Source organism: Lissotriton vulgaris, chromosome 8 (assembly GCF_964263255.1).
Source record: "Lissotriton vulgaris chromosome 8, aLisVul1.2, whole genome shotgun sequence".
Classification (NCBI taxonomy): domain Eukaryota; kingdom Metazoa; phylum Chordata; class Amphibia; order Caudata; family Salamandridae; genus Lissotriton; species Lissotriton vulgaris.
Window position 1 is genome coordinate 1,575,065,659 of NC_141696.1, and position 16,499 is coordinate 1,575,082,157.

The 16,499-nt window shown below is 54.1% G+C and overlaps 1 protein-coding gene across 1 annotated transcript in view; it reads left to right on the forward strand.

Moving 5' to 3' along the window:
* The window catches only part of UBASH3A (ubiquitin associated and SH3 domain containing A), a 281,915-nt gene that overhangs the window by 154,085 nt on the left and 111,331 nt on the right, over positions 1-16,499 (forward strand). The window contains exon 6 of the mRNA XM_086935867.1: positions 7,547-7,755. Coding sequence (XP_086791993.1) covers positions 7,547-7,755 — 209 coding nt within the window. The remainder of the gene's footprint in view (positions 1-7,546; positions 7,756-16,499) is intronic.

The window sequence follows — 16,499 nt, forward strand, 5'->3', positions numbered from 1 at the left end:
GTACTCATTGGTAACTAAAGACTGTCCCGCTACCCCTTTCCTCAACCAAAGACTAAACTCGAGGGGACCCCTGAGTCCAGACCTCCTTGTATCATACCATCGTAATCTAAGAATTGCATATAAAGTCTCGTTAATCTTCCGTCCTGTGTGGTGTCCGTCTGTGGGGGGGAAGTTACCTGTCTGTACAGTCGTTGGAGACGGCTCTCCCTGGAGACCTCTCCCCATAATCTCGGCCGACCCTCCCGGTCCGTCTAACATTGGTGGCCAGCGGCGCGATCCGAATCACCGCATAACGTACAGAGAGTAGCTCACCCCACAACGAACCACAATGACAACTAAAGAAAGCGGATCAACTGAGAAGTTCCAAATGGAAAAACTAGAGGAGTACAGCCATCGTGAACTAAAGCAGTTCTGCATCGAACTAGGTATCGCTACCACCGGACTAAGCACCAAGGACGATTTTAAGCATGCCCTAGAATCTTGGGCAGAAACCGGGGATACCGAAGCCCCTGAGCAAAGCACCGCGAAAAAAACCAACACGGTCCCTGAAGGGCAAAGAACCGGTCTCTCGCAAGACGAGATCCAAGAAAGAGAAAAAACCCGACTACACGAGCTAGAAATGGCCCGACTCAAGATGGACGTAGAACTCAAGTTGGCCGAACAAAAAATCAACTTAGAGCACCTACGTCTCCGAGAAGAAAGAGAGGAGAAACAGAGACAAAGGGAGCTCGAGGAAAAGAAACTGGCGTACGAGCACGAACGGAACCTAGCCGAGATCAACCTGCGCAAACAGAATAAAGAGTTAGGGGTGCCCGAGAGACCACACACCCCCGGAACCACGGAGAAAAAAGTACACATCCCCAAGGATGTGGTCCGAGAATATTTCCGAGAGGACGACATCCAGCAATGGTTTAAAGCCTATGAAATCGCTATGACTGCGCACCGGATCGATAGAAACGACTGGGGTGCCGGCCTATGGGGCAGATTCCTCAATGAAGGCCGCGATACCCTGTTACAGCTCCCAGACCACCAGATGACCTCCTACGACCATATGAAAGCGGCCCTCCTCACCCGCTATGGCCTACCGCCCGAGATGTACCGTCAGAGGTTCCGAGACTGCACACGCATCCCGGGTACAACTTGGGTGGACTATGTAACGTACTTTAGCCGAGCTTTCGAAGGCTGGATCAGAGGAAACAACGTCACGACCTACGAGCAGCTGTTCAATCTGATGGTATGGGAGCATCTGTCCAACAATTGCTTCATTGAACTACGCCAACACCTCCTCGACAGCAAGTTAACCGATCCCCGGCAGCTCGCAGCCGAAGCTGACCGGTGGGAGATCACCAGAGTGGGCCGGAATGGGTCCTACGAGCAGAACAGGAACAACAATGGTCACTACCGACCCAGAGGAGGAGGAGGGGGCCAAGGACGAGGAAGAGACAACACTCCGGCCGTCCCCGCTACCAGCACCACCCCCCCGGCCAACCGGGGCAGCACCCCGGCGCGACCGGGGTACAGAGCCAATGTCACATGTCACCGATGCCAACGAGTCGGCCACTATGCAAATGACCCAAGCTGCCCGCAGTATCAGAGTCCAAAACCCCGCCAAGTGGCCGCCGCGGCACTAGGGGAAGAACAGATCTCCGAGGAGCAAGAAACAAACGAGCAAGAGTATCAAGAGTGGGAGCCAGCCGCCATGACTCTCGCGTGCTTAGGGGGAAGAGACATGGTCCCGCGGGTCCCCCTACCCGCTAACACCCAGAAGTACAGCCAATGGGTGAGCATCAATGGACGACGGGCCGAAGCCCTTCGGGACACCGGGGCCAGTGTGACAGCCGTCCGCTGTCACCTGGTGACCCCAGAACAATATCTACCGAACATTCTCTGCCCTGTGCGATCAGCCGACAACTCGGAAAGTCTGTGTCGGATGGCCTGCGTCCCCTTTGAGTGGGGAGGGGTCTCCGGCATGTTGAAGGTGACGGTCCGGGACGACTCCCCCGTGGACTGCCTCCTCGGAAATGACCTAGAGAGCTCCCCGTGGGCAGCCGTGGAGCGAAAAGAACACTTGGGGATGTTAGGCGTCCCGGACTGGGCGTGCGTCACCACCCGGTCCATGGCCGCCCGTGCCAACCATCACCCGGAAGAACCAGAATGGCCGGCGCCACCGCCTCCGGTCGCCCCAGCCGAGACCACTGACCATGACACCCCCCTCGAACCTGCTCAACCTTCCGACCTCGCTAACCTTGACCAGTGGGCCCAAGAGGGGGGGCCCACACAAGAACAATTTCGCCAGGAACAAAAGACCTGTCCCTCCCTAGAGGGACTCCGCCAACAAGCGCTCGCCCAAAGCGCAGGGGATACGTCCGGAACTCATTGGGTCTACTGGGACAATGATCTGTTGTACAGCGAGCAAAGAATCGCCGAGCTGGGGGCCAACCGAGTACTAGTAGTGCCCCTCCGCTTTAGAACCTTCCTGCTAAACCTGGCCCACGATGTCCCCCTGGCAGGGCACCTGGGACAAGATAAAACCTACAGTCGCCTAGTGACCCACTTCTTCTGGCCCAAAATGAGAAACGATGTGCACCAGCATTGCCGGTCTTGCCCCACATGCCAAGCCAGTGGGAAGAGCGGCCGCAAACTAAAGGCCCCCTTGCAACCTTTTCCAGTAGTCACGACCCCATTTGAGAGGGTCGGAATAGACATTGTGGGACCCCTGGACCCGCGTACAAAACAAGGCCATCGCTTTATTCTGGTACTAGTGGACCACGCCACCCGCTACCCTGAGGCTGTTCCTCTCCGGACCGTGACAGCCCCAGTGGTCGGCCGGGCCCTGATGGGGATCTTCTCCCGTGTGGGGTTCCCCCGAGAAGTCGTCAGCGACAGAGGCACGAACTTTATCTCTAAATACATGAAGTCCCTCTGGCAACAGTGTGGGGTCACCTACCGATTCACGACTCCCTATCACCCCCAAGGGAACGGACTTGTTGAGCGGTTCAACCGCACGCTAAAAGGGATGATCGGGGGATTGGAAGAGCCCCTCCGTCGCCAGTGGGATGTGCTGCTGCCGTGCCTCCTCTTCGCCTACCGAGAGGTCCCACAAAAATCCCTAGGCTTCAGCCCATTTGAACTGCTATACGGGCACCCAGTGCGGGGGCCGCTCAGCCTGATCAAAGAAGGCTGGGAGATGCCTCCGGCCAAGAACCCTCCAGATGTCTTCCGGTACCTCCTCACCCTCCGCAACCAGTCCCAGCGGTTCAGAGACCTAGCAAAAGCCAACCTAGAGGCCAGTCAAGAGGATATGAAAAAATGGTATGACCAGAACGCCTCATCCATTGAATTCGAACCGGGGCAACAGGTATGGGTAATGTCCCCCACAGAGCCATGCGCTCTCCAAGACAAATGGACAGGGCCCTTCAAGGTAATCGAGCGCAAGGGTCCTGCCACCTATCTGATCGATATGGAGTCCTCCCGGAACCCACTCCGAGTCCTCCACACCAACAGGCTGAAACCCCACTTTGCACGAACAGAACTCAGCCTACTGATGGCCACAGACAATGGGGTTGAAGACGACTCCGAGCCTCTCCCTGACCTCCTACGGACCCAGGAGCAAGACGGCTCCGTAGATGGGGTCCGACTCTCGGAGACCCTCACCAGAGAACAACGCCAAGAGTGCCAAGCCCTCCTGTCCCAGTTCGCCAGCCTATTCTCCCTCACCCCAGGTGTCACTTCCTGGTGTGTACACGATGTGGACACCGGAGATAGCCCTCCTATCCGCCACCGGGCCTACCGCGTACCTGATCGGGTACGGGCCTGCATCCAGGCGGAAGTGGCCAAGATGCTCAGGCTCGGGGTCATCGAGCCCTCAGACAGTCCATGGGCCAGCCCGGTCGTACTGGTCCCCAAAGCAGCCGCCCCCGGAACCACACCAGAACTCCGGTTCTGCGTCGACTACCGGGGCCTGAATGAAGTCACCAGAACAGACGCACATCCCATCCCCCGGGCAGATGAACTGGTCGACCGAATGGGAGCTGCCCGCTACCTCAGCATCTTCGACCTGACAGCAGGTTATTGGCAGATCGGCCTCACACCCCGAGCACAAGAACGTTCTGCCTTCTCCACCCCCGATGGCCACTACCATTTTACGGTCATGCCCTTCGGCATGAAGAATGCCCCAGCAACTTTCCAACGGCTCGTCAATCAGGTCCTGGCGGGGCTCGAAGGGTTCAGCGCCGCCTACCTGGACGACATCGCTGTGTACAGCCACCATTGGACCGAGCACCTCCACCACCTCCGAGCAGTGCTACAAGCCCTCCAGCGAGCTGGCCTCACGATCAAGGCCAGCAAGTGTCAAATTGGACAAGGATCTGTGACCTATCTCGGGCACCAGGTGGGAAGCGGCCTAGTGGCCCCTCTACAGCTGAAAATTGCCGCCATCCAGGACTGGCAGCCCCCTATCACCCAAACTGAGGTACGAGCCTTCCTGGGCCTCACGGGCTATTACCGAAGGTTCGTGAAAGACTATGGTACCATAGTGGGGCCCCTCACAGAACTCACATCAAAAAATCAGCCCAAGAAAGTGAACTGGACCCCAGAGTGTCAAACGGCATTCGAACAGTTGAAGGCCGCCATGTGTTCCGCTCCTGTGCTCCAGGCCCCAGACTACAGCCGGGAGTTCGTCGTCCAGACGGACGCCTCCGACCAGGGCATTGGGGCGGTCCTGTCTCAAGTGAACACCGAAGGCCTTGATCAACCGGTGGCCTTCATCAGCCGGAGACTCCTACCCCGGGAGCAACGCTGGAGCACCATAGAGAGGGAAGCCTTCGCTGTGGTATGGGCCCTCAAGAAGCTCCGGCCCTACCTTTTTGGCACCCACTTTCGGGTGCAGACCGACCACCGACCCTTGCAGTGGCTGATGCATATGCGGGGGGAAAACCCAAAGTTGCTACGCTGGTCCATCTCCTTGCAAGGTATGGACTTCACAGTCGAACACCGGCCTGGGCCCGATCACGCCAACGCGGATGGCCTGTCCCGGTTTTTCCGCCTCGACGAAGAGAGTCCCCAAGGGAATGGGTAACTCTCCCCGCCTTCAGCTGGGGGGGACGCATGTTGGACAGGCCACATGAAGGGCCACTCTCCCCCGGCTCAACCAGGCCCGAGCCCGGTCACGCAAGTACCACACACCACCATTGCACGTCCTCCGTCCCCTCAGGGACCCCTGCCCTCGAGCATGTTAACCTCGTGGGTCCGATCCACTGCCGGCCCACGCGCCCAGCCTGGGCCGCCATCTTGGACACTTCACCACGAGGCCGCCTGGCCCCCGATCGACCTCAACCCTGGGCCTAGCCCGGCCTCAGACATTCCGGCACCACCCTCCACCCAGGAGGTGAGCGGGCTACTTGGCAAGTCAATGGGAGAAAGAGGTGCCGATGGCTCTCCCCCGCCAAGTGCCGCTCGCCCATCGCCTCCCCGGGCGCTGGCTCCACCCCCCTGCTGGGTGTCTGGACTCCCTCATCCCGGACCTCCCGACCTCCAAGTGCGAGGGTCCGGACATCAAAGCACGCCAGCCCTATAACTGGGGCAGCTCCAGAGCAGGAAGGGAGTTGTATCTTGGAGTCGAGAGACGTAAAGAGGAACTCATCCTGGACAGACTACTGGCGCTGCCGTAGCTCTATCCTGTGCACCATCGTCCTGCCTGTCGGCGCTGCCACAGCCGTCGTAACCTTCATCCTTCATCGTCGTCCGGATCTGCTGGCGTGGCCGCGGACCGTTGTAACCTTAACCTTCACCGGGACCTGCAGGCTCTGCCGCGGACCGTCGTCTTTCATCCGTCCATCTCGGGACCTGCTTGGCTCCTCCACGGCCCGACCATCTAAGAACACCGAGCTCGAGGATTGAGAGCTATTTTGTACTCATTGGTAACTAAAGACTGTCCCGCTACCCCTTTCCTCAACCAAAGACTAAACTCGAGGGGACCCCTGAGTCCAGACCTCCTTGTATCATACCATCGTAATCTAAGAATTGCATATAAAGTCTCGTTAATCTTCCGTCCTGTGTGGTGTCCGTCTGTGGGGGGGAAGTTACCTGTCTGTACAGTCGTTGGAGACGGCTCTCCCTGGAGACCTCTCCCCATAATCTCGGCCGACCCTCCCGGTCCGTCTAACATATACCTTTTGGTACAGTTATGTGTCACTGGCGTCCTGATGAAGGCCCCTGTCTTGTTGGTGGTCGAAAACAACCCCCATGGATTGCAAGTGAAGATTGAAGATTGAAGTTGGCTAGGAATGAAGTCCTGGAGAAGCCATGGCACTGAGAATAAGAGGGTGGTAATGAAAATCCGATTGGGACAAATTGTCAACTAACAGAGGAAGATAAACTGGGTGTCTGTCATGCCTGTGGTGAGGATTTTAAATACAATTATATAATTTTAATTTACCTGGATTGTGCTGGTGTTATTAGTTTGCATTTCCTATCACTTGCCCTGATAGAAATTCCAGGATAGACTGTGTTCATGTTGACTGTCAGACTGAATCTATATATATCTTTAAGGTGCATAGATGTGGTGTTAAGTATAGTAATTCTGTACTTGCCTTCACAATACTTTGGTATTCAATATGTTGGCCATGATGTTTTGTGGGACAATATTTCGTCCTGGAGTGAAGCTTCCGGTCCAAAGCGGCTTGGAGTAGAAAGGCTTCATGAGAGGTTATTACTCCGCCGCGTTATAACCAGACTGCTTGAATCACTCGTTACCCACTTACTACGCTGCACTATTTCTTCTCCTTGTAACATGTGGTGATTAACACATGTGTGCTTCATGTGTCTGTCGCTTTGCTGCTGGACCCTCTTAACCTGACAAAACGCAACTTTGCATTAGGTGTAAACCGCGCTTAATGTGTCAAAAAAAAATCTCACAGCTCTCGTCAGGAGACCACTTCAGTTTGCACCACACATTGCCCCTGCCAGTGCTTTCAGTAATAATACTAACCCTCACACTCCTACACGTGTGAGAATTCAGACTTTTGCAGGCCCGCAGCGCTATCAGCATGGCTGGGGCAGCAGGTAGTTGTAATTTTTAATGTATTTTGGATTAAATATTGTCTCTAAATTAGCCAGACAGCACCACCTTGTGGCAGACTGTCACAAGTGCCGGTGTTGACAATTAAATGCTGGCGCAGAGCTCCGGATACTGCCAGCTCAAATTAAGCATTGGGGTAACATCTTTCCATGAGTTGTGCCATCCCATGTCTCTCCTTCTTTCACTCATATTTCCAATCAGGCAGTGACAGTTGTCACTGATCACTGAGAATTGCTGCAAGTACAATATTATTATCACTGTGCACTAAAGTGAAAGGGAGAGGTTTTTCACAAGGACTCACAAACAAATAAACGGTCTTGATTCATTCGTTGAAGCAGAGCTGGCGTCATTGGCTTTCCAAGCATTAACAGAGTTTGGAAATAAGATGGAGCATCTGATTGGTGCAGCAGCTTTGGTCCTCACAGGTCCCGGCCTCTGAATCATGTGTCTGTACTTTTTTGTCCACAGACTTTGCGTGTGCTCTACCAGTACAGACCACAGAACCACGACGAGCTTCTGCTAAACCCAGGAGACCTGGTGTACGTGGACCAGTCCCAGCAGGAGGAGGCGAGCACTGGCTGGATGATCGCGACATGCCACCAGAGCGGCTGCCGGGGACTGGTCCCTGAGAACTACCTGGAGAGGGTCAGTGAGTCCGAAGCATGGGTGAAGCACAGGTCAGTAGAAGCTTTGTTGATGCGTCATTTTATCAATCGAGTCCACTCAGATGGTCATTTCAAGTGCATCCTTCATCAGGGATCCCTGTAGGTGAAGAGCAGGAAACCTGAGAAAACTCAAAATGTCCCTCACTAAGGCCTCCCGGCGTACCTCCAACCTCCAGCTACTGAAAGGAAGACAAAAGTAACTCAGGATCTAGAGACAGACAGACGTCCTCTCCACCTCTGGATCTAGAGAGGAAATTTAACATCAGATCTAGTGACAGACAGACGTCCTCTCCACCTCAGACTCCTGAGAGGAAGGTTAACCTCAGATCTAGTGACAGACAGACGTCCTCTCCACCTCAAACTCCTGAGAGGAAGGTTAACCTCAGATCTAGTGACAGACAGACGTACCTCCACCTCAGCCCCCCGAGAGGAAAGATAACCTCAGATCTTAGGACAGACAGACGTCCTCCCCATCTCAGACTCCTGAGAGGAAGGTTAACCTCAGATCTAGTGACAGACAGACGTCCCCTCCATCTCAGACCCCTGGGAGGAAAGATAACCTCAGATCTAGTGACAGACAGATGTCCTCTCCACCTCAGACTCCTGAGAGGAAGGTTAACCTCAGATCTAGTGACAGACAGAGGTCCTCTCCACCTCAGACTCCTGAGAGGAAGGGTAACCTCAGATCTAGTGACAGACAGACATCCCTCCACCTCAGGCTCCTGAGAGGAAAGTTAACCTCAGATCTAGTGACAGACAGACGTCCCCTCCACCTCAGACCCCTGAGATGAAAGATCAGATCTAGTGACAGACAGACGTCCCTCCACCTCAGGCCCCAGAGAGGAAAGTTAACCTCAGATCTATTGACAGACAGACGTCCTCTCCTCCTCAGACTCTTGAGTGGAATGTTAACCTCAGACCTAGTGACAGACAGACGTCCCTCCACCTCAGACTCCGGAGAGGAAAGTTAACCTCAGATCTAATGACAGACAGACGTCCCTCCACCTCAGACCCCAGAGAGGAAAGTTAACCTCAGATCTAGTGACAGACAGACGTCCTCTCCACCTCAGGATCTAGAGAGGAAAGTTAACCTCAGATCTAGTGACAGACAGACGTCCCTTCACCTCAGGCGCCAGAGAGGAAAGTTTACCTCTGATCTAGTGACAAACAGACGTCCCTCCACCTCAGACTCCAGAGAGGAAAGTTAACCTCAGATCTATTGACAGACAAACGTCCTCTCCTCCTCAGACTCTTGATAGGAATGTTAACCTCAGATCACGTGACAGACAGACGTCCCTCCACCTCATGCTCCAGAGAGGAAAGTTAACATCGGATCTAGTTACAGACAGACGTCCCTCCATCTCAGGCTCCAGAGAGGAAAGTTTACCTCAGATCTAGTGACAGACAGACGTCCCTCCACCTCAGACTCCAGAGAGGAAAGTTAACCTCAGATGTAGTGACAGACAGAACAGACGTCCCTCCACCTCAGACTCCTGAGAGGAATGTTAACCTCAGATCTAGTGACAGACAGACATCCCTCCACCTCAGACTCCAGAGAGGAAAGTTAACCTCAGATCTAGAGACAGACAGACGTCCTCTCCACCTCAGACTCCTGAGAGGAAGGTTAACCTCATATCTAGTGTCAGACAGACATCCCTCCACCTCAGGCTCCTGAGAGGAAGATAACCTCAGATCTAGTGACAGACAGACGTCCTCCCCACCTCAGACTCTTGAGAGGAAGGTTAACCTCAGATCTAGTGACAGACAGACATCCCTCCACCTCAGGCTCCTGAGAGGAAAGTTAACCTCAGATCTAGTGACAGACAGACGTCCCCTCCACCTTAGACCCCTGAAAGGAAAGATAACCTCAGATCTAGTAACAGACAGACGTCCCCTCCACCTCAGACCCCTGAGATGAAAGATAACCTCAGATCTAGTGACAGACAGACGTCCTCTCCACCTCAGGATCTATAGAGGAAAGTTAACCTCAGATCTAGTGACAGACAGGCATCCTCTCCACCTCAGACTCCTGAGAGGAAGGTTAACCTCAGATTTAGTGACAGTCAGACGTCCCCTCCACCTCAGACCCCTGAGATGAAAGATAACCTCAGATCTAGTGACAGACAGACGTCCTCTCCACCTCAGGATCTAGAGAGGAAAGTTAACCTCAGATCTAGTGACAGACAGGCGTCCTCTCCACCTCAGACTCTTGAGAGGAAGGTTAACCTCAGATCTAGTGACAGACAGACATCCCTCCACCTCAGGCTCCTGAGAGGAAAGTTAACCTCAAATCTACTAACAGACAGACGTCCTCTCCACCTCAGATTCCTGAGAGAAAAGTTAACCTCAGATCTAGTGACAGACAGACGTCCTCTCCACCTCAGACTCCTTGGAGGAAAGTTAACCTCAGATCTAGTGACAGACAGACGTCCTCTCAACCTCAGGATGTAGAGAGGAAAGTTAACCTCAGATCTAGTGACATACAGACGTCCTCTCCACCTCAGGCTCCTGAGAGGAAAGTTAACCTCAGATCTAGTGACAGACAGACGTCCCCTCCACCTCAGGCTCCTGAGAGGAAAGTTAACCTCAGATCTAGTGACAGACAGACATCCCTCCACCTCAAGCTCCTGAGAGGAAAGTTAACCTCAGATCTATTGACAAACAGACGTCCCCTCCACCTCAGACTCCTGGGAGGAAAGTTAACCTCAGATCTATTGACAGACAGACGTCCTCTCCACCTCAGACTCCTGGGAGGAAAGTTAACCTCAGATCTAGTGATAGACAGACGTCCTCTCCACCTCAGACTCCTGGGAGTAAAGTTAACCTCAGATCTAGTGACAGACAGACGTCCTCTCCACCTCAGGATCTAGAGAGGAAAGTTAACCTCAGATCTAGTGACAGACGGACATCCCTCCACCTCAGGCTCCTGAGAGGAAAGTTAACCTCAGATCTACTAACAGACAGACGTCCTCTCCACCTCAGACTCCTGAGAGGAAAGTTAACCTCAGATCTACTAACAGACAGACGTCCTCTCCACCTCAGGCTCCTGAGAGGAAAATTAATCTCAGATCAAGTGACAGACAGACGTCCCCTGCACCTCAGGCTCCTGAGGGGAAAGTTAACCTCAGCTCTAGTGACAGACAGACATCCCTCCACCTCAGGCTCCCGAGAGGAAAGTTAACCTCAGATCTAGTGACAGACAGACGTCCCCTCTACCTCAGGCTCCTGAGAGGAAAGTTAACTTCGGATCTAGTGACAGACAGACGTCCTCTCCACCTCATACTCCTGAGAGGAAGGTTAACCTCAGATCTAGTGACAGACAGACGTCCCTCCACCTCAGGCTCCAGAGAGGAAAGTTAACCTCGGATCTAGTGACAGACAGACGTCCCCTCCACCTCAGGCTCCCCTTCGCTTTCCCTTCTCAGCATAAGATCTTTGACGTCATATCTGAGCTATAATATCGCAGGGCACCCAGACCAGCTGCTGTAAAACAAAGCCGCAAACATGAAAGCGTTTGCCACCTTACACTGTAGCCTTATTTGCAAGGGTTGTTGTGCCCCCTTTCCTTCCATACCCCATGTGGTGCCCCCCCCCCACTCACCTCCCACCCCTGTGTCAGTCTTGGCACATGAAGCCCTCAGTGCTGTCCTACAGACCCCCCCTTGTCTGTCCTTCTCGTTGAGCGCCCCACTTTCTGCTTCCATCCGCAAGCTTTTCAGAGCTCCCCGCTCGCCTACAGAATTGCAATCAATCAATCAATCATTTGTAAGGCACGCTACTCACCCATGAGGGTCTCTAGGCGCTGAGGGAGGGGAGGAGCAGCTACTGATCGAACAGCCAGGTCTTGAGAAGTCTCCTGAAAGTCAGCAGGTCCTGGGTCTGTCGTAGGTGGATGGGGAGGGTGTTCCATGTCTTGGCGGCGAGGTGGAAGAAGGATCTGCCGCCGGTGGTTGTTCAGTGGATGCGTGGGACGGTGGTGAGGGTGAGGTCAGGGGAGCAGAGTTGGCGGTGTAGAAGGTGAGCCACTTGTTGAGGTATGCTGGTCCGGTGTTGTGGAGTGCCTTGTAAGCGTGGGTGAGGAGCTTGAAGGTGATCCGCTTGTTGACGGGGAGCAAGGGCAGGTCTCTCAGGTGGGCCGTGACATGGCTGTGGCCGGGCATGTTGAGGATGAGGCATGGGTAGGCGTTCTGGATGCGTTGGAGTCTCTTCTGGAGTTTGGCCATGGTTCCCGCATAGAGGGCGTTGCCGTAGTCCAGCCTACTGGTGACGAGGGCCTGGGTGACCGTTCTTCTGGTTCCGGTGGGGATCCATCTGTAGATCTTGCGAAGCATGCAGAGGGTGTTAAAGCAGGAGGAGGAGACGGCGTTGACTTGTTGGGTCATTGACGGGGAAGAGTCCAGGATGAACCCCAGGTTGCATGCGTGGTCAATGGGTGTAGGTGCAGTTCCCAGCGAGAAGCCGCACACCAGGAGTCCTCCCAGGCAGAAGGAGTGCAGCCAAGTATGAGGACCTCCGTCTTGTCAGAGTTCAGTTTCAGGCAACTGCATTTCATCCATTTGGCAACCGGCTTCATCCCTTCATGGAAGTTGGTTTTGGCGGTGGCAGGGTCTTTGGTGAGGGAGAGAATCAGTTGGGTGTCATTGGCGTATGAGACTATGTTGAGGTTGTGTGATCGGACGATGTTTGCGAGCGGTGTCATGTAGACGTTGAAGAGGGTCGGGCTGAGGGATGATCTTTGGGGTACACCGCAGGTGATCTTGGTGGCTTCAGATCGGAATGGAGGGAGGCGGACTCTCTGGGTTCTGTTGGTGAGGAAGGAGGTGATCAAATCCAGGGCTTTTTCGCGGATCCCTCTGTTGTAGAGGCGTATGCGAAGGGTGTGGTGGCAGATGATGTGGAAGGCGGCTGAGAGGTCCAGGAGGATGAGGACCGCAGTTTCGCCATTGTCCAGCAGGGCCCTTATGTCGTCGATAGCGGCAATGAGGGCAAGTTCGGTGCTGTGGTTGCTGCGGAATCTGGATTGGGATGAGTCCAAGGTGTTGTTTTCTTCGAGGAATTGGGTCAGTTGTCTGTTGATGATCTTCTCGATGACTTTCGCTGGGAACGGGAGCAGGACTTGGGATGGAAATTCTTGAGGACTTTTGGGTCTTCCTTGGGTTTTTGGAGTAGGGCGTTGATCTCTGCGTGTTTCCAGCTTTCTGGGACGGTGGTGGTCTCGAAAGAGCTGCTGAAGATCTTACGGAGTTGGATTGCAATGATGGAGCTCGCTTTGTTAAAGAAGTGATTGGGGCAGGGGTCTGATGTGAGCCAGAGTGGATGGTGTTCATGGTCTTGATGGTGTCTTCATTGTTGACATGCTTCCAGGAGATCAGATGACCGGTGTGACTGGGGGGGCGGTGATTCTGGGGTGTCGGCAGCTGTTGGAGATGTCTGGGAGTTGAAGCTGTCATGGATGTCTGCGATCTTGCGGTGGAAGAAGGTGGCTAGAGAGTCGCAGAGGTCTTGTGACGGCGGAATGTCGTGGAGCTGGAGCTGGGGTTGGAGGGCCCGATTTATGTCCGGCCCGGAGGCGGAGCTTCCTGCCCGAGGCAGAGCTTCCGGCTTGGAGGCGGAGCTTCCGGCCCAGAGGTGGAGATTTCAACCATGGCTAAATCCCCACCTCCGCCTCCGGGCTGGAAGCTCCGCCTCTGGGCCAGAAGCTCCGCCTCCGGGCCGGAATTTCCGGCCCGAGTGCGGACCTAAAGTTAGTAGTCGTAAATCCATTCTGTGAATACCAAAAGTAGTAAGTGCATTCTGTGAATACCAGAAGTAGTAAGTGCATTCTGTGAATACCAAAAGTAGTAAGTTTAGGATTTTGTCTTAAGTTAATTCTGTGAATCGGGCCCAGAGAGTTTCTTCACAATGTCGAAGAGCTCTTTGCTGTTGTGTGCGTTGTTTGATGCGTTCCTTGAAGAAGGTCCTTTTGGCCGTTCGGATGAGTAGGTGGTGTCTGTGGCTGGCATTCTTGAGGGCTGCATGGTTGTTCAGTATTTGCTTGTGGCACCATTTATTCTCTAGTCTTCGGCAGGTCTGCTTGGATGTCTGGAGGTCAGCAGTGAACCTGATGGCTCTTTTGTCGGTGGGTCTGTTTGAGGGTTTCTTGATCGGGGTGAGAGTTAAGTATGAGCTCAAAATCCGTTCCGCTCGCGGATTTTGCGAATTTTTGGTAAATTTACGATCCGCGAACTCCCGCGAATTTACCGAGAATTCGCTAATCCGCGAGCGGCGGATCCGGGGGCAAAAGTTGAAGCCTGGCCTGTTGTAACTATTTTACGATGGCGCCGGCTTACTGCCAGCGCCATCCTAAAATAGTTGCTAAGTTAGCTTCAACAGGAAGCTCTAATAGATAAAATAAAGCAGGTGCTCGATTTTATCTATTAGAGCTTCCTGTTGAAGCTAATTTAGTAACTATTTTAGGATGGCGCTGGCAGCTTGCCGGCGCCATCGTAAAATAGTTACAACAGGCCAGGCTGGTGTAATTTCCTTTCCCAAATCTACCGTGGAACATCAGCTGTGATGCTGGATAGAGGCCTTTGCATCCTTGACTTTCACTAGCGCAATACCTGTGCAGTTCTTGTGACCAGGGGCTTCTTTCTCTTCATCTGCTGAACTGATCTTTCTCTGACCTTTTATGCACACAAGAGGCATGTGCACTCGCATTGAAGCCATGCCTGTTTGGCCCTGCCCACACACTCGCGGTTTGCACCGTCTTCCCGCCATTTACCCACTATGATGGACAGCTCACTCAGGGACCCCTGCGCCCTTCGGGGCGATTGCATAGTAACACACACATGGTCGCTCGAACTAGTTGAAGTTAAAATTCAGTGACTCATTCATTAGCCCAAAAACAATCGTGAGCGTCGTCGAGGCTGGACAGGTGTGCCTTCATCCCAAATCTACCGTGGAACATCAGCTGTGATGCTGGATAGAGGCCTTTGCATCCTTGACTTTCACGAGCACAATACCTGTGCTGTTCTTGTGACCAGGGGCTTCATTCTCTTCATCTGCTGAACTGATCTTTCTCAGACCTTTTAAACACACAAGAGGCATGTGCACTCGCATTGAAGCCATGCCTGTTTGGCCCCGCCCACACACTCGCGGTTTGCAATGTCTTCCCGCCATTTACCCACTATGATGGATAGCTCACTCAGGGACCCCTGCGCCCTTCGGGGCGATTGCATAGTAACACACACATGGTCGCTCGAACTAGTTGAAGCTAAAATTCAGTGACTCATTCATTAGCCCAAAAACAATCGTGAGCGTCGTCGAGGCTGGACAGGTGTGCCTTCATCCCAAATCTACCGTGGAACATCAGCTGTGATGCTGGATAGAGGCCTTTGCATCCTTGACTTTCACGAGCACAATACCCGTGCGGTTCTTGTGACCAGGGGCTTCATTCTCTTCATCTGCTGAACTGATCTTTCTCAGACCTTTTAAACACACAAGAGGCATGTGCACTCGCATGGAAGCCCCGCCCCAAATCCGCGGATCCGCAAATTCGCAAAATCCGCCGATTTTGCGGATCCACGATCCGCAAATCCGCAAAATCCGCGGATCGTGGATCCGCAAAATCCGCCCATGCTTAGTGAGAGTGTTGGGGCAGTCGTCGATCCATTGCCTGAGGTTGCGGGCGGCTGTGTCGGTGTGGTTGGTTGGTGGGTTTCAGGCGAGGGTGGTGATTAGCTGGTCTTCGGTGACCTTGTTCCAGCTGCGGTGGGGGATTCTTTGCGGATGGTTGTGTGCGCTGGTTTTCATGAAGGAGAAGTGGATGCATTGGTGGTCGGTCCACTGGAGTGCAGTGGTGTGGCTGATGGAGATTTGGCTGCTGGCGGAGAAAATGGGTTCAAGCGTGTGTCCGGCGGAGTGGGTGGGTGTTGTGATGAGCTGTTTGGGGTCAAGGTTGGCGAGTTTGTCCAGCAGTGTAGTGGAGTTGCTGTCATTGGTGTTCTTGAGGTGGAAGTTCAGGTCTCCAAGGAGGATGTAGTCTGTGGAGGCCAGGGCGTGCGAGCTGACAGCAGCTGTGATGGAGTCGATGAACTGGGCCCGGGGCCCGGAGGGTCTGTACACAAGGGTTCCTCTGAGGGTGGTGTTGGTATCGATGTGGATCTGGAAGTGCAGGTATTCGGCGGTGCTGACGGTCTCTTTGGTTTTGGATGAGATTCTTAAGGTGTTTCTGTGGACAATGGAGATTCCACCTCCGGGTCTATTGGCGCGGTGCCTGCGGTGATCTTGTAGCCATCCGGGATGGCTATGGCAACGTTGGGCGCCGATGAGGTGTTCATCCAGGTCTCTGTCAGGAAAGCGACATCCGGGGAGTATGAGTCGAGCAGGTACCAGAGTGCGATGGCGTGCCTGTGGACGGAGCGAGTGTTGAGTAGTATACATCTGAGGTGGCTGTTGCCTGCCTTGGTGGGGCGGCAGAATGTGCTGGTGTACGCTGGCTGGTGAAGCTGCAGTTTCGGCAGGTGAATGGTCCTTGGGTGTGCTTCGCGGTGGCCTGGAAGCAGGCGGTAGATCTGCCGGAGTTGAGTGTGTGGAGGAGGTTGGTGTCATAGCGGCGTCTGGCGTCGTGGTGCTCGTGGGGGCCAGGGGGTCTGGTGCTGGGCGTGGTCCAGGCGCAGAAGGGCTTGCCTTAGGCGCACCTTTGGCGCGTCCGCTGCGTGACCGTGCAGCATTATGTAGGGGGGGGGGGTGGGACCAAGGAAGGGAGGCGGGAG